This window comes from Zingiber officinale, chromosome 6A, assembly GCF_018446385.1.
Source record: "Zingiber officinale cultivar Zhangliang chromosome 6A, Zo_v1.1, whole genome shotgun sequence".
NCBI lineage: Eukaryota > Viridiplantae > Streptophyta > Magnoliopsida > Zingiberales > Zingiberaceae > Zingiber > Zingiber officinale.
In genome coordinates this window covers 149,130,607-149,149,888 of record NC_055997.1, presented here as the reverse complement: position 1 = coordinate 149,149,888, position 19,282 = coordinate 149,130,607, and the positions used below count along the sequence as shown (strand labels likewise).

The following is a 19,282-nucleotide window of genomic DNA, read 5'->3' as shown; positions in this document are numbered from 1 at the left end:
CTCATATTATACTTGTTGTACTAACTCTGTGGTGTAGGAAAGTGAAAATTAGAAAAAGTGATTCGAGGTGCCTGCGTAGGGTCCAAGCAACTAGATTGGCCCGAATCCAACCTCTTGTGCAGATGAGTTGGAGCGTTCTGATTGGTCGACATACGTCAACATCCAGGAGCCCAGGGCTAGTCTAGGTGCCTGGGAGTGGATAGAGCTTCGCTAAGGTGCAATCACATTAGCAATCTAGGCCAGAGGTGGATAATCCGCCGACGAAGCAGGATCAAATAGGCCTCAGTTTGGTCACCTGAGGGTGGTTCAGGCACCAAGAAATGACTATAAAAGGAGTCTCAAACAGTAGTCATAGACATCAATTTCAACAAGTCGTTTACATGCTTCTTCTATCATTCATCTGCTTCGACCTCGTACTACTGCTATGTTGCAAAGATACTACTACTCGACTACGCCCGATCACTGCCAGCAAACCGATGCCAACACCTAAGCTCACATATTTTGATATCCTTTGTGTTGGGTAATGCTTTTAAGTTATTTACTTTATTGCTCAAAGGAAGTGTAGGTGTTACACTTTTCATTTCTTTTTTGTAATCAATTACTCTACCAAGAGTTACCGATAGAGAATTTTAGTGGATTATCCGTCGATAGGTCCAAAAAGCTTGGGTCTTGGAGTAGGAGTCGCCGAAAGCTCTGAACCAAGTAAAACTACTTGTGTTATGCTTTTTTGTTTGTATCTTCTTTTCGCTGTGCACTTATTTTAAAAGTTCAAAAAAAGACTTATTTTTAAAATACACGTGATTCACCCACCCCTCCCCCCCAACCCCACCTCACGTGCCTATGATCCTACACTAAGTCTCTGTATACTTAGACACAAGGAATCAAACCGCAGAGCCTAACTTAACTTAGTTGATCATATCAAAACTCACCTGAGGTACTTACAATACATGCCAAATGTCTAAGTTATTCATATTCCGAAGTTATCCTTTTATCTGGTATTCGCACTCCTCCTAATCATTGAATATTGCAAAAAGAATATTAGACAAGAAAAACCAAGTAGGAGGTTGGCGTTCAAGTAAAATAGAAGAAAGAAATTTGGGTTGCCTCCCAAAAAATGCTTATTTATGGTCATAAGATCAACTCTCTGTCAATCATGCAAAGAAGGCATAAAAACAAAGAAAAGAAAAGAAGAAATGTAGATTAACCAGATTGCTAACTAACTAATATCGATTAATACAGTCATTGGCAATGACGCTAAAAACTTATTGTGTAACTACAAGTAACAGTTATGTCGTCAAGTAATAAAAGATACGATCTTGCAAGGACTATGAATCAAGTACTAGTTAGAATTGCAAAGTAGGTTATAAGGAAATCATATGTTGCAAGAGTTCAAGAATGAGAGAGAGAGAGAGAGAGTTATGGACATGGGAAATCTGAGTTAGAGAAAGGATCTTAGGGTTTCAGTTTCATCATTATGATTGTAAATACATAATCTATGTTTGATTTCTTATCCTCAATGATTATTTATGTAGGTAGACTATCCTATAGTATCTGATGTAAACTTTTTAGACTACACCGGTTTATCTATTTCAATTCGTCGTCTACTTTCAAAGCGACGAAGCTGAGAGATTACTTTCTTAAGGAGATTCCTATCACGTGATCCAACAACCCCTGAGTTGCCTTCTTTTACTGCGTGATGACGAATTGAAACTGATCTATTAAGATCTATGATAGCCTATTGCTCCTCGTGACAAATCAATCTACTTTAGTAAATGACTATCGACGTCTCGAGTTTCTACGGGTTGGAGGATTGGATTCTCCTTTCAGTTTATCCTCGCACCTCATGAGATACGTATCTTGTGCTTTTGGCATTGAGATTGTGTATACATAGAATGCCTGGACCACAAGACACATGTCATTAAATAAGAAACATTCAAATTCAATAGATTTAACAAAATAGTATTTACATATCAAAAAGTCAATCCCTGCAAGAGAATTACAAACCAAAGCCACTGAGAAAAGCATCCTTATAATCCAAAATAGAGGATAGAGAGGAAGAAATGCTTAGGGGGAAAATTGTCGGTGTATTCGGAATGGTTCCTTGCTCCGAAGGTGGACGGATAGTCGCAGAAACCTTTGGACAATCAAACATATAATATACACTCAAATAGTGTATCTATACTTATCAAATAAATAGATAAAACTATAAGGCAATCCCTTAGGATATCTCTCAAATTCTAACAACCCCTTGTCAAAGATGATCCAAATAAGAGTTTCCTTCACCCTTTTATATCGCCCCCAAGCGGTCCAGATTTGCAAATATGTTGGGCTCCGCCAATGACCCTTAAACATAGTTTTATTGGGTTTGACCATGAATCAAAGTTATAGATCTTAAAATTATCTAACTTTTTATAGGTCGTACGACTTGTGGCTCAAACCGAGCTAAAAGTTATGACCGTTCAAAATTTGATCTATAGTGCAATCCAGAGGCTGACAGGGTCATGCCCGCCGCCATGGCCTGGCCGTGATTAAAACTGGAACATGGCCAGAATTGAGATGGTCATGCCCGCCGGCATGACCCAGCTATGGTGAAAGTTGTTGGCTCTATTTTAGCACTGTTTTATACCTGATTTGTTTCGTACAAACATGCTTATTTCATGGGACACGATTAGAAAATGTTTCTTGATTAAAACTTTATTTTGATGGTTTTTGAATCCCTTTTTATTCCCAAATGCTTTATGCGTTAGCTCGATGATGAGGCATGACTAGTTAGTGTTGAGTCTTTTCTGCTTCATTCTTTATCTTTCTTGGTCATAGGAGTATGTCTGTGTCATAAGACACGACTAGTGCGTGCTCTTTGCTCCAACTTCATGTTCTAAAGGATTTATACTCCATTTTTTATCTGAAAACACATCCTATCAATGAAAATAAGAAAAGAACCGTCCTCCGAACTAAACGAGTAAAAGTAACAAAATCACATAGAAATAGAATTTGTGAATACAAATCATGCTTATGAAATGCAACATGATATATGCTAAATGATGCTTAAAATAGCTATAATCTACACATATCACAAATCAACTCCCGTCCCACCCCAGTATTATCCTTATAATCAGGAGAATTAAATGAATGCATAAGACTTAGCTTCATATCATTCTAAGCTCTCTAGGTCCACCTAGAGAGCTCAGAATGACATGTAATCAAGTTCAATGTGCTCGTATAGTTCTCTTGATTATATATATGTCCTTAAATATCAATTTAACATAATATATTAAGAGCGATGATTTTTTGAATACAAATGTATATGAAAAATCTAATTTATATTTAAAAAAATTACTACATTCAATATATTAGATTAAATTGATATTTAAGAACATGAATATAATCAGAAGAACTAGAGAACACATAGAACTTGATTTCATGTCATTCTGAGTAAGGATGACAATTTCTTCCGAATCCGATGGAAGATATGATATCCGACCCGAATAGAGGAGAGTATGGAGTGACTATTGATATTTGATATCCGACCCGAATACCCAATTAAATAATATATATACATATATATTAAAAAAAAATCAAAACTTACTAACTATTTTTTTTTATGTTAGAAGTGGATTATATAGATGTTTAATCTATTTTTTTTAATACGTTATGAATTCTAATATGCTTTTGTTGAATGATGATAGTTGAATAAAAAGATGAATAATTATTAATATAGAAGATATCTGATTTTTTTTAATGGGTATATGTATAAAAATAAATATCTAATATCCGATAGGTATAGGGATGAAGGATATGAAATTTGACTCGAATCCAACCCATTATCATTCCTAATTTCGAATTCTTTATGTCCATCTACTGATTTGTCTCAAATTTGGTCAAAATTGGTTGATTGATATAGAGAACTTGAAATGACATAGAATCATATTCTATATATTCGTCTAATTCTCTTGATTATAAATGTCCTCAAACATCAATTTCACTCAATATATTTGAGTGCAACGATTATTTTTTAACACAAATTAGATTTTTCAGACATATTCGTGTTCAAAAAATAAATCCTCTCAATATAGTATGCAAAATTGATGTTTGAGAGCACGGATAGATATAATCAGAAGAACTAGACGAATACATGAAAATTGATTCCACGTTATTTTGAGTTATTTAGATACATCAATATTTTTGACCAATTTCGAGTAAAATTATAGGTGAACCTAGAGAGTTTAGAATGACATAAAATCATTTTCTATCCATCTCCTAATTATATTTACATTCTCAAATATCAATTTAATCAAATATATTGAGTGCGATAATATTTTTTACATGAATTAAATTTTCCAAACATATTTATGTTCAAAAAATAAATTGACTGAAATCGATAGATGAAATTAGAAAATTTGGATTAATATGAAATTAAATTTAATGTATTCATCTAATATATATTATTATATACATATCTTCAAAATATCAAATTGAGAAAAATTAATTTTTAAACATAAATTAATCTTTAAAAAAATTACATATTTAATAAAAAAAAAATAACCCGTATCGTTTGCTATAGAGATAAATACGAATCAATAAAATGGATATCGGATGATTTAATAATTTTGAAAATACATACGTTATTTAAATATTTGGAAAAGTTTCTGTTCGGTTAAAAGCTGTAAAAGATTTCCATCAACAAACATATGAGACAAAGATAATAGTAGTCCCATAAGTTCCAAGTTTGCAAGAGAAAAAAAAAACTGTCACACAGATACATTGAGAAATTCAACACTTCTCAAGTGATACACTACACGTATATACATGAAGCATTAAAACACTGAAAACTGAGGTTGTAAATTGTTAGTGGAGAAAATCTTTCATTGGGTCCTCGTGATGGATCCTCTTCATACGGAAAGCCTCCATGTCTTCTGCAGTCACCTGTAGAGAGAATAATTTTAGAACCCCAACCAAAACAATCGAAAATGGACCAGATAACAACCTAGTTAGGTCAGTTCAGATACCTCATCGTTCCATTTGACGTTATATTTTCTCTTCCTTTCATCCCTCTCCTCTTTTTTCCTTCCCTCCTCCTGTTGGAAAGGGGGTCATTCTTCAGTATCTTTCTCATAAGAAATCATCATTGGACGAAAAAAAATGGGAAGATTCTTACCTTTTTCAGGGCTTCGTCGAGCAATTTTTTGTCGAGAACCAGCTCATCAGGGACATCAGTTCCCCATGTTGCAAGTTGTTTTTGTTCCGGCTCCGGCGTTTTATCTGGGAGGAACAAAATAGAAATAGCAGCAGTCAAGAATTTTGCCAGGAAATTTACTGCTCTATTTTGATGCTAACGAGTAATGAGAGCAAACAGATTGAGTTGATAGTGATCAGATAATTAAAACAAAGAAATAAGATATAATTATTTTAATTGGAATGTCATCAGATAATTTTGTGTTGTGATGTTAAAGTATCAACAATAAGCATTCTGTTCGAATTGTTCCATAGTCCAACTAATCAAATATATAATTGCAATTGGAATTTAAAATAAACGAAACAATTGGGAAAAACACAGAAATCTTTCATAGTCTAACTTAATCAAATTCTACCAAAGTCTAACATAATCCATTAACTTAATAAAGCTTTTTTAAGTCGTACTATTTGCAAAACACAGAAATCCCCAAGATTGCTGCCTAAGATATACCGAAAAGATATATAGCAACAAACTCAATAAAACTTCAGTCTGAAGAACTATATCAAGGAGATGGAAAGGCAGATTTGAGTTTTGTATATGAAAAGTTTTATTAAGAAATGTTTCAGATGCCAAGTATACCATGACTTTCTGTTAAGTAAACTGATCAGTTAGAACAGTCGGTAGTGACTCAACTAACGGTTCTCTCTTCAGTCTTCACTACCCCAGAAACAAAACAAGATCAGAACAGAGTTGATCTCTATTATCACTAACTGAAACCACAACTTTTTCTGGTTGCTTGATACAGATTAATGGCAAAAAGATCTGTCGCATAAATGCAATCCTAGACGAACCAGATCATATGTAGGAAAACTCAACAATCTACAAGTTTGCGTAAAATTCTTGCAAATACACAGTTGAGATGAGTATCTTTATTTATCACCCTGCATGCTGTAATGTAATAGATAAAATCCAAATCATATGATATAAAATCAAGTTGTAAGGCAAGTCCCATATCAGGTGTGGAGTCAATGTATGGATTTAACAGAAAGGATAAACAATACTAATATCCAAGAATTGTGAGTAACAGGTGTAGTTCCAATAAATGGTCAAATATAAGACCAAATTGAGAGAAGAGGAACTTGAGAAAAGTATATCTACCATGAATGAGAGTAATAAGACTTCCATTTAACCAAAAATGTTGCTGCTTATGACTGTTCTTATTATGTAACTAAAAAATATTTTAAAATACCTTGTGTGGCCTCTTTGCGAGCCATATTTGTCTTCATGAGTTCAGTTGCAGCTTCAGCAGCCTCAATTCCAGCTAAACCTGTGCAATAGCTGTTACGTATCGTCTGCTTGCAACACTTGTAACCCCATTGAAAATCCTTCCACCAGGAACCCCAAACTGTCGTGTGGTTGTTAATGAAGACATCTTCTTCATACTTGCTCTTTGGAAGTGCGGCCTCCTGAAATATATCATCATGAACAATTTACATGAGCCACGGTAAAACTGGCACACAAATACAAGCACATGAGCATCATCACACAAAATCCATGCTATGTAATCAAATTACAAAGCATAGGAGAAGAAAACGAAGAAAAAAGTACAACCATGAATTTCAGGAGAGCACTGATGGGAATGCAGATATCATTAAAAAAATCCTAAACTGGAGCTTATAAAAAAAATGCAGGTTTATTAGCATCCTTATATTGCATAGAAAGGTTCACTGCAATAAACTCACCTGTCCCTTAATTATCCGACCAGCTCGATCATATTCAATCTCTCTTTCACTCTGCCCAAGAAGAAGTTCCCGTGGCAGTTCTTCCTCGGAAGCAGCATTTCCATATTTCTCCATGATAGAATCCTTAGTTTTGTGTTTCAGTTTGTCCTTAATAATCTTATAATTTTTGAACAATAATTCAGCCTGAGATGGGGCAGCTTGCATGTGGATATCTTGTCCTTTCTCAAATGCTTCCCAGGCATGTATGTTCAGTTGCTTGAAATCCAATGCTTGACCGTTCATCCTGTTATGGTTGTCACCCTACAGGAAAATAGAAGAAACATTCAGATAATGAAAACATAGTGACAACATGTTAGTCTTACAGAAATAGAATATTATCAAAGTCTTTGAGCACATACTAAATAAAACTTCTCATTTGGATCACTATCTGGTAAAGGATCCTCACGCATTGAACGAGTCTTTGGATCATAGTAAGAAGAATTGACATCCAAATTCAGGAGGTATTTAGCGGTATCCTCTCTAATACGCAGATTCCTATAAGGAAAAAAACATCAAATCTATTCATATAAGCAACAAAACAAAGAACTTTGTTTTTGACTGAATAATGAGAAAAAACATATGATGATCAAAAGAAACGTTACATGAAACCAATTCAGCATTTTATATTTCAGTACAGTTTGAGTAGGTCAGAAACAAGATTTGGTCACGACTCCATATGATAAAAAATTTACAATTCGGAGTAGGTCAGAAAACCCATAAAATTACCTTACAGTCCCAGTGCTTCCACCACCAGTGGTACGAACACGTTTTTCTACTTTGGCAAAGTCCATTTGCTTGCTCTCGTCAACCTTAGCCTCATCAACCTTTAGATCATCTTCATCCTCGGCATCATCACTAGCAACATCCTCATCATTTTGCTGGCCATTCTTCTCCTCCAATTTTTTCAATTGTTGTTCCTTCAGAAACTTTCTCCTGGCTTCCTCCCGAGCGTCATATTGCTCAATAACACGAGAATAAGTGGAGGCATCATAACCATTCCAACGGTCACGTTTACCATCATAATCCAGTTCAAAACTCTCCACCTTCTCATCTGGAGCTATATGCATGTTTGTCCACTTAGCTCCAACCTTCCGAGGTCTTTCCATACAAGACTTTTTGTCATGAGTCATTGCTCCACAGCTACAAAATAAGAAATACAAAAATAGTTGAGATACAAGTCTAGGATAATGTAGCAATCAGTAAAATCATAGATGCTTTTTAGGTGAATAAACAAACATTAGTTACTAATGGTTTAACTGTAAATAATAATTTAATAGGGCACATAATCAAGCATGGTATGTAGGGGGAAGAATGCTACTTCATGTCAGTATGTGGCATGTAAAGCCTGGCAAGAATTATGTCAGAGAGAACTATTGTTGCAGTGCAAAAAAAAAAAACTTCATGCAGAACCCAAATGCAAATGTCAAGATTTGTAAATATGAACACAAATGGATTAGCAACAAGAAAGTTCTCTTCTGATGTATAAAAGAGAAATTTTTCACATTATGATCTTATCAAAGGTTGAAAAATGTTCAGGAAAAAAAAAGTTCATCTTACTTTTGACAAGCACCCTTCCTATACCGATCTGCTTGATATATTTTTGCACCTCTATCATACCATGATTTGGTATAATTTGGATCAGACTTCCACTTCCGTTGATGCTTGAGACTCTATTGGATGCAGTAATAGAAAGTCATTACAAATTAATTCAGGTGTATCGTCATAAATAAACATAATATACACTAGTCAAAAGAAGCATACTGGTCTCTCCGCATTGAGATACCAAGGTGCAGAAGACATATATTGAGGAATATGAGGATTAATTTCTTTTCCATCTTCATCCACCTCAGCTGGAGCAAGTCCAGCCTTACGTGCTTCTTCTAATTCAAGTTGCTTCCGATGATCTTCTCGTGATTTAAAAGATACTATAACCAAGAAACAAATTGTTAAAAAATTCACAAAGAGAAGAAGTGATTAGCAACACAGAACATTTTTAAGGAGCTCAACAGTGGCAAGCATGGTGACCTTAGGCGATATTCCTAAAGTTCATGAATCATAATATGCAATGCTAACTATCTATGAAAGCAAAGAGACGTTACTAAATTTGAAAAGAAAAAAATGCAACACGATCAATTAAAGAAAATAACTTCTTTAACACACCAGAAATCCTACAGGAATAACTAAAATTCATCGTGGCATATAATAACCTCCCCAATAAGTTCAATCGCAACCAAACAATAATTTCTTCTTGTGAAGATTACAAAAGAGTGTGCATGCACAACAGTGAGCAGGAACCCTAATTCATTGGTTCCGACTATCCATCTACTTTATCTAACCAAAAATTATCTGATAAAAAAAGGGCGAAAAAAAATATTATATCGAAACAGCTACAGGATTCAATATTTTCTAATGGAATTATGGAAGTAAAGCAACAAATTGTATCGAGGAATTCCCTATAAGCTCGATGGATTGACGCAAACAGATCAAGAAGAACAGACAGCATCGTCATCTAATCTTCTAGGGTTAGCTTTCTCGGTAAAGATAATGGTCAAAATCATTCGAATTGGAAGCAACAGGTGATCCAGATCTTTACCTGACGAGGACGCCATGTTGAACAGATATCGAGAAGCAAGGTCAAGCGAAATCTGACGGAAAAGGAGGCGCCTTGCACTACGACGGCGGCGAAAGAGGGAGACGAAAGGAATGGGTTGAGGTTATCTGTTCCTCCCGATCTATTTAATCGGGTAATGGGTTAAATCGGTTTAACCATGATTTTATATATAATTTTTTTAAAGCCAAAAAAATACAAAATATTATATCCCGAATTCCCGATTGCCTAGCACACACTTTTATGAATACATTAAAAATAATTAATTTTGTATAAATTTTACATCTTTAATAAATTTGTATATACTTTTTAAAATAATAACTTATGGTATACGATTTAAACGATATTATCAATTTATGCGAGGAAAATGTCAATTTACTCCCAAATTTTAATGATTTTTTATTTTCTTTACTAATTAAAAATACCAATTTACACTCTAAACTTTCTAATAAAAAGGATAATCTTCTGAAACTCTTGCCAATGCAAAATTTTAAAAAAGAATTATATTCGATCTTACTTGTATTATAAATAATTATCTTTACTATTCGAATTCATAATCATAAAATCATACTATAACAATTTTATTGTTGCCTAAACTTCTAAATACATATAAATAAATATCAATTTACCCCCTAAACTTCTATATAATATTATATAAAAAATTAACTATGATTTGATTCAATTTAATTTCACAAACATATAAAAAGAACAACTAACCTAATTTATTAAGGCATGAATTTTTTGAAACGCAAAATACGATCTAAAGAATAAACTACATTATTAATAGGTGGAATTTTATAGACCCCACCTATTATATAGGTGGGATCCATAAAATTCTACCTATGAATGACCTCTGGTCCAAGAGTGAATCAAGGATTGTGGTCTAGACAATCCGATGAATTTATTATTTGATCACTTCATAAAATAGACAAAAATTAACACATGTCATTATTAAAGATTTTTTTTTGGATTTCATCTTTCCATTTTGATCAAGAACTATTTGTCTTACATCATGAAACTTTAACTTGTCACAAATTTTAAGATGATGTCATAATGCAAAAATACCATAATGTGTAACCCCACATTTATATTGTTTTTTACACCCATTACATTTAACTTTATCAATCCCATTTATTTTCTTAAAATACATCCAAATATCATAAGTTTCCCTAGACTTTTAAATCGACTCATCAATTTGCTTAGTACTTTTTAATTCATCAACCTCTAAAAGAGTTATTTGATTGTGAGAAGTAGAGTCCATTTCAAATTCGGTAATGAAAAAAGAAAAATAAATAATAAATTACAGTTTCATGCAAAATCAATCAAATACAAAAAAAAATAATACAATAACATATGCTTATTTCTTATATTAGCAACAACAATTTGAATCAAATACAATAATAATAGCAAACAAAGTAATTAGTAATTAACGAAGAATAATTTTTGGTAGTTCAGACTGCGATGGAGCGGGGGTTTGACGAATAATATTTTTATTGGAATCAACAAAATGGGGATTACTAAATCCTAATCAACAAAGTTAAAATCCTTGCTACTTCACAAATAGATTCTTAACTATTTAAAGAGAATAAGATATATCAGACAAAGAACATCACAAGAAAAGAAAAAAACGTTAGTTTATCAAACTTTCCCAGCAAAATAGCAAACAAGGCAAAAAGTCCAACAACTATGCAAACCACAAGACACAATTACGTAGAAAAATTGAAAAATGAAGGGAAATAGAAAGAAAGAAAGGAGGAAAACATTTCACCTCAAACAAGAGTTTGGAGAATGGAGAAAGTCGTGCAAAGATTGTCGTTGGACTGTCGCTTACTAGCTGCTAGAGTGTCGATCTCTTTGGGAGAGTTTCTCTACAGGCGATTTGAACTTCGGACTTCAAACTTCAGAAGCAACGTTCAGACTTTGGAGGTGGCAGACTTTGAGGCGGTGAGGGCTGGATGGTTAGGATGGGGTAGCAAAATGGGAATAGGGTTACGGTTTACAAGATGAGGAATGTGAATCACCCTCTGCCCCTCTCTCACGAGCCACGATTCTCACAAAGGAAGAAGTCATGGACACTGTCACAACTCACGAAAAAAGGTGCATATGTATAAAAAGTAGTTTGAGAGGGAGAAACTCTCAAACCGCATAACAAGTCATACAACCATCACGAGCTTAATTCTCAAAAGTAGAGGCAAACTCACCAAACAACCCACTCACAACACCACTTGAGCACATCCCACTCAATGTGATGCATTCACACTTGTTTGCAATCAACCACAACCCACACATGATTCACACATTCTTAAGCCTATAATGGATTTTTGCATAACCCACATATGACATCAACAGAAACTACCCAATCAAAACACGTTTTAAGCCTACAATGGATTTTTGCATAACCCCACATATGACATCAACAAAAACCACCCAATCAAAACACGTTTTAAGCCTACAATGGATTTTTGCATAACCCACATATGACATCAACAAAAACTACCCAATCAAAACACGTTTTAAGCCTACAATGGATTTTTGCATAACCCAGATGTGAGCCATAGTCCAAAGCAACCACAGATAGTAGCCAAATCATAGATGCAAGACAACTCGAACAGCAACTTTGAGAACTCAGTCAGCAAGACAATGGACAGCAAATGAACCACCAAAAGCCTCAACAGCAAGCAGAGCCTCAAAATCAGAGCCTGGATCACCAAAATTATCATCTCGCCTTAGAACGTCGCCCCACTTTTAGCAAGTGGTCAACTATCAATGGATTTACCATGTATTTACCGCGAGCCGTTTGCTGCAGACTAGATAGGTCTTTTGTGGTAGACCTATGCACCCTCCCAGGCTTTTTGGCAAAACCCCAGCCATTAACGGATTTAGTGTTGTCCTTACCGCGAGTCGTTTGCTACGGACTAGATAGATCATTATGGTGGATCTATTCACCCTCTTAGGTTGTTTGGCAAAGCCCCAGCCATTAACGGATTTGGTACTGTCTTTATCGTGAGCCATTTGCTACGGACTAGATAGATCAATTATGATAGATCTATGCACCATTCTCCCCCATACCTCCCATACAAAAAAATAAAATCATGTAATAAAGATAATCTCACCAATGATCACATACCACCTATCAATAGCATATGCCTCCAACATGAATAATTCCAACGGCACCTCATGCTTGAGCCCCAACATGAATAAATACCAACGCCACCTCATGCTTAACCCCATCGTCACATCATGCTTGAGCCCCAACAATCCACTTGCATGCACCCACACAAATCTTGAGATTTCAAAAACCACGGACAACAATAGGAGCTTCAAAACAACGGACATCTTCAAATCCACGAACAGTATGGTAGCTTCAAAATTTCGAACAGCAACAAAAGCCCTTGGACGACAATTCATCAGGACAACACGAACGGATAAGTTATAGGTCGAGGATAGATCGATGAACCAATGGACATGGATTTAAATTTTGCGAAATATTCTCTCAACATCAGGAGCTATCCCCTCATATCTGCATTTATTGCTGGCTTCCCATAGAGTATAAATCATACTGGAAATACCAAGGTATCGAGCCTTCATTTTGTGGCAGTCTCCTTTATAATGTTGTCTGAAAACTTGTAGTAACTCCCCTACTGATTTGAAATCATGTTGAAACTCCAACCAAGGCTTGACCTTCCTCTACAGCTCACACGTTATGGGGCACTCAACGAACAAATGGCCAATTGATTCATCTTGTTGTCGACAAAGCATACACTCTTTGTTTGATTCATAGAGCATCTTATCCGCAGTTCGTAACTTGTCATGTATAAGTAGCCAAACAATGAATCGATACTTTGGTAAAATTTCTGACCTCCAAATCAAGGATCCCTAAGTCACTGAAGCACCTCTCGGTCTAAAGAAGTCATAGGCATTTGTTACCCCTTTTTTCCTCGCTGCAAACCACTCAATCAACTTCATATTTACTGCCCCACTCTCATTCATGGCGACTTGAATCTTGTCCCTAATTTGCACAAGTCTCTTGATAAGTGGCGAGTCCGAAGCCTTTGTCTTCCAATGCCAAAAATCAACCCCTTTAATATAGTGATGATGAACTCATCTTACCCAAAGCGAGTCCATCTTTGATTGGATTGCCCAAAGGGTTTTACTTAATAAAGCTTCATTCCACGCACTTAGATCTCGGAGGTCATATCCATCATCATGCTTAGGAAGACTAAAAGTGTCTCATGCAATTGGAGGGAACTTAGTAGACCATACAAACATTTGGCATATTGCTTTAATTTTTTTTAATAACTCCTTCAGGTATAGGAAGTAAAGAAAGCCAATAACATTCTATACCTTGTAGCACCGATCACACCAATTCAAATCGCCCCGCATATGATAATGTATGTTTTGCCCAAGAATTTATCTTCTTTGTAATAGCCTCAAGTAGGGGGTCATAGTTGGCAATCCGCAACTTCTCCGCCGCTAGTGGAATACCCAAATACCGGAATGGAAAAGTACCTTCTTGGAATCCAGTTATCTGTAGAAGCCGACTTTTCACCCCCACATCAACTCCAGCCATATATATGTGAGATTTCAATAGATTGGCCTTGAGCCTTGCCTCACAACCAAATTGTTCCAAATAGCCCGCTAGCACCTTGATGGAGGTTTCATCCGCCCGAACAAACAACATCAAATCGTCAACATAAGCTAAATGAGTGATGTCAACCTCTTTGCACATAAGATGATGGCGAAATGAGGGCGACGAACAAGCGACCTGCAGTCTTCTTGAGAGCACTTCTATACATAAATCGAATAAGAGAGGAGATAAAGGATCACCTTGTCTCAAACTGCGTCGTCCGCTAAAGTATCCATAGATGCCACCAATTAGGGAGATTGAATAAGAGGTTGTAGTTACACATTCTCGAATCCATCCACAATACCGTTGGGGAAAACCAAAACTAACGAGTGCCGCCATAAGAAAATCTCAATACACCGTGTCAAATGCCTTCCTTAAATCAACCTTGATCGTACATCTTGGTGATATTCTTTTCCAAGCATACTTCCGTAAGAGTTCTTGGGTCAAATTAATATTGTCTCTTATCGATCTTCCTTGCACAAATGCCACTTGAGCCGGATCCAACAAGAAGCCCAAAATCGAAGCTAATAGACTCGCCAAGATCTTGAATATTACCTTGTAGAAAACATTGCAGCATGAGATAGGCCGATAATCCGACACCCCCGGGCATGATCCGCCTTCGGCACCAATGTGGCCAGTGTATGATTCCATTGTTTAAGCAATTTTTCATTGAAAAAACTCTTGAACTGCTGCCACAAAATCTGAGCCTACAATGTCCCACGATGAAGTGAAAAATTTAGCCCCATAACCATCCGGACCCGGGGCCTTGTCACACCCAATGTCATGCAGGGCTTCTTTGATCTCTTCCTCACCCACCGTCCTTATCAACCCATCTGAATGGGATCCAGTTAGCTTCCTTCCAGGGATATTACTGCTGTCCATAGGGCTGCAAGTTTCAATTTTGCCAAGCAAGTCATGAAAGAAGCTTACAAATTCCTCCGCCACCTCACAAATGCTGGATGTTTGCTCCTCATCCCTTTTGGTGAGTGTAATAATAACATTCCTCTTGTTGTTTCTCTTCACCACATCATGAAAAAATTTAGTGTATTTGTCAGCGCTCTTTAGGTATGTATTTTTTGCCCTTTGTTGGTAGAAATGTTTTTCAGCCTCCGCAAGAAGTGTAGCTCTTCGTCGAACATGTATATACTCTGTAGGAGCAACCCCTCCATCTAATATATCTCTTTGCATTGTCTCTAATTCTGCATTTGCTCTTCTTGCCTTCTTCGAGATCTGCCCAAATTTTTCTTTGTTCAATTCTCGCAATCGGCCCTTTAACCGTGTCAACTTTAGCTTGAGTACAAATTGAGCATGTCCTACGGCGGGGGTCGTCCAAGAGTCTCTCACCATCGATTGAAAATCCTCGTGAAGAGTCCAATTTAAAAGGTCGGTTTGAAGGCCGGTCTTTCGCCAATGTGTGCACTATACCACAAGAGTGATCGGAGAGGCATCTCGGTGCCATAAATTCCGCATACGCATCAAATTCTGCCATCAACCAGAAGGAATTAACCAAAACTCTATCCAATTTGGAGGAGACCGTATATTTGTCCAGGCAAGCCGACATCCAATAGAGCGAAGGTCCACCAGTTCACACGCTTGCACAAAGTGCTGGAAATCTTGCATTTCATGGTTGGTAACCTGTGAGCCTCCTTTCTTGTCCTGTATAGATAATATAGAATTGAAATCCCCCATTATCATCCAAGGTTCAAAAATCGCAACACCAAGTTCCTCTAGTGCCTCCCAAAGCGGTGCCCGAGTGACAATCGAATGCAGTCCATAAACTATCGTCACCAAGTTTAGCTTCGTCTCCAATAGAGCGAGTACTTGGATGTCTTTATGCCTGAGGAGGTGCTGCACTCCCCCATATTTTAGGGGCTTGTGGAAGGCCCTAATGTTCCATGTCGCTACCTTCATTTGACACTAACCGCTCGAGCTGCTCGGACCCGTAGTTGTCATCCACTTTGTAGGGGCACTATACTTCCAGTCGCTTCCTTGCTCTTCCCTTTATGTCTCACAGAATCAACTTGAGACGATGCTGAAGAAGTCGATCCCAATGTTACAGATGCAGCCGTGGATGATGTTGCAGAAGATGATGGTGCTGAAGAGGATGGCGCCGAGGATTGATTTGCACCACCAGTATCTGTTTGAGACCGATGATCCGCTGAAGAAGAAGAGGCCTCCTTGCTACTTGAAACCTCCGGTATAGTAGACAACTCCTCGGCATTCGCCGCCTCCTCATGTTGTGTATTTTGTGCATCCAACTCATCATGATCTAAGGGATGTATAACTACCACAGGCTGAGGACTAGTCACCACCACAATTGCTAAATCATTCTGTGCCACTGGATCCTCCATATTTTGCGGTTGTTGTCTTGGTCGCCATGTCCGACTTCTGGATCTCGGTTTTGATCTCCTTCTCCCCCAGTGACCTGCTGATTTAGATCTTGCCCTCCCTGCACGAGACGGACCGCCACAGTTTTCTTTTCGGTGACCAATCTTCTTACAAGTCTCACAGTATTCGGACACCATTTCATAGACGATTCTGAGATCAAGTTGCACTCCGGTAGGCAATGTGATAGGAACCTCATAAATTCTATCCCCAATGACCGAAACCTCCACCAAAAGATGAGCGTACTCCAACCGCTCCCTTGATCGTGTCAAGCTATCCGTGTATAAAGGCTTCCCTACCTCCAAACCAATCATGCTCAAGACCTTCTGTGACCAACAATCCGGTGGTAAACTATGGATTTATATCCAAACAGGAACAAGCCGGTCATCCTCATGGAAGAGAAAATACCTTGGCATAAGCTTCAGAAAGATGGGAACTCCAAAAGCAAAGTAAGACCCTCCCTGCAAGACCCTATCGCGATCCTCTTTTGTATCAAAACGGTAGACCACCCATCCACTTTTTATGCATAAAGAATTTATAGTGAACCCTCGACTGGTTGGCTACCGCATAAACTCCATTTCTCCCTGGATGTTGTCCCATGAAACAACCGACTAGACAAAAACCCAGGGAGTCTTCAATGTCATCAATATCATCAAAATCAATAGCTAGCCTCTCGCCTTTAGATTCATATTGCTCCAGAGACACACCAAATGTTGGCTTCCGATTGTTTCTGAATAAACTTGCCCAAGTCTTCTTCTTTTGCGCCTCCTGTGCTGGTTGGGTAGGCAGAACAACCTCCGGCAACCCATCCTTCTGAGTATCACTATCTCTGGCCACCGGTACTGGATTCAGCATCGCTCCCTCCGCTGGCGCAACCTCCTTCACGTTGGTGGTCACACTAGCAACCTCCTTCACATTGCTTCCTTGTTCATCCACCTCAGCACCGTTTTGAACATTGATAGTCTCATCAGCAACCTCCTTCACCTTGCTTCCTTGTTCATCCACCTCAGCACCACTTTTGGTATTGGAAGCATGATCAACAAAAGCATCCTCCATAGATTGGTCCACCTCATCAATTAGAGAGTCCACCTCATGCTCCTTGTCCACTTCATGAAAATCATTCGCTGCCAAGTTGACTGCTTCAATGTGGCTGAATCTTTGCTCTTCATATGAAGCCAATTGTAATCCACAGGCTTGACTCAAGGGAAAATATTTGAGCCCCTTTTTCTTTTTTCCCATTGTGTAGGATTGACACCTCAACACACTTGAATGAAATAGCTTCCCTAATTAAGGCCACTGAATAATTTGATTTGTGTTGCCGTTGAAACTAGGAAAGGTGCACCATCTGAATTTGCAAAGTCAACAAATCAAATAAACTAACAGCTGGCCAATTAATGAGAAGATTATTGATAATTAATATAATCAATAAACATTAATGAGAAGATATTTCGTGAGGGACTTTCCTTCTTTGGCAAATTTTGGCCGGAGGGGAATGGATTAAGGGCACTCACACTCGCCAAAGAATGACTCCAATGATTCACCAACCTCCAATCAACTTCTCTCTAGAAATTCTAGAGAGAAGGGAGAGTTTCTCTCTCTAGACCAAAGGCGACTGACGATTGAGATCATCTTGACCGTTCACAAATGTGGAGCCGCCACATCAGCGACCCCCTAGAGCCGGTCCCACGGATATGGAGGGAGGTAAATGCAGGTACACAGGTGGAAAGTGCATGGCGGAGACGTTAACCCCAGGCAGTGACACCCCGGGGATCGACCCCTGGACCTTTCAGCCATAGAACCATGCACTCCCCATCTGTGCTACGCCCTGGGGATGATTGTCTTGACCGTTCACGATTCTATGGGTGGTGGTGCATGACCGTTCTTAGTTGGTGGAGCGATTTGTCTGGTTAATCCGTTAACGAACGAGACCTCAGCCTGCTAACTAGCTCACACGGTGGTAAAAGGTAAATACGCTCGCCCCCAGTGCCTCGCCAACCCGTCCCAGGGCTAACACGGAGGAGGTAAATCACGGACGACTACTAGCATTTGGAATAGTGACTAGCACATAAGAGAAGTATTTACCTCGGCTTTGCCGAGATTCGAATCTCAGGACCTCATGTTGACAACACTTCATGCGCTAGCCACTAGACCGTCCCGAAGGAACTGTTACAACTCACACAGGAGACAATGGGACACAGAGAGAGAATTTGAAAAGGTTGAAACTTGAAACCTTTAGTCTTTCGACTTTAATCACAATTTGTACTTTTTATTTTTTTTTAATTATATAATTGTACAGGACTGCAGGTCAACCCGAGCCTGCCACGGGTTGGTCAGCCTAAACCCACAACCCGCTTGGGTTATCCCGTTTAAGCCCTCCAGATGATGGATTGATAAAATATTAATTTATCTCGCTTAAATTATTTTGCAGGGCGGGCTAATCAAACGGATCTAACCTAAATTGACGGCTCTATACAAAATTGCTATATTACGAGCTTGCTATATTACGAGTATTAATGTTACCAACTGCTCGTATACATTCTTCAAACTTTTCATCCTACGTCTCTGAACCTTTAACATACTTGACTGACTTTCTAATTTTATTCAAAGCTATAGTAACAACTTTCAAACTTTCTTGCACAATCAAATTCAATATATGAGCAGAATAACGAACATGAAAAAATTCACCATCACACAATAAGCTATCATAC

At 37.7% G+C, this 19,282-nt stretch overlaps 1 protein-coding gene across 1 annotated transcript; it reads right to left on the bottom strand.

Annotated features, from left to right (window-relative positions):
• Positions 1–4,706: 4,706 nt before the first annotated feature.
• On the bottom strand, positions 4,707–9,702 carry LOC121998700 (pre-mRNA-splicing factor SLU7). The gene is made up of 10 exons (XM_042553721.1): positions 9,548–9,702; positions 8,716–8,879; positions 8,512–8,624; positions 7,681–8,094; positions 7,314–7,449; positions 6,916–7,215; positions 6,423–6,639; positions 5,156–5,259; positions 5,007–5,075; positions 4,707–4,923 (listed from the first exon to the last, which is right to left on the bottom strand). Exons 1-10 carry the CDS (start codon positions 9,561–9,563, stop codon positions 4,846–4,848), a joined length of 1,611 nt encoding a protein of 536 aa, XP_042409655.1. The 5' UTR covers positions 9,564–9,702; the 3' UTR covers positions 4,707–4,845.
• Between the last annotated feature and the right edge of the window lie 9,580 nt (positions 9,703–19,282).

What these genes read in the sequence shown, in the direction of transcription:
- LOC121998700 (XM_042553721.1), bottom strand. An exon ending in GGAAGCACTGGGACTGTAAG is followed by an intron (nt 7,450 to 7,680) that starts GTAATTTTATGG and finishes TTTTCCTTATAG; the next exon opens with GAATCTGCGTATTAGAGAGG. An exon ending in TCGCAAAGAGGCCACACAAG is followed by an intron (nt 5,260 to 6,422) that starts GTATTTTAAAAT and finishes TGTTCCTCCCAG; the next exon opens with ATAAAACGCCGGAGCCGGAA.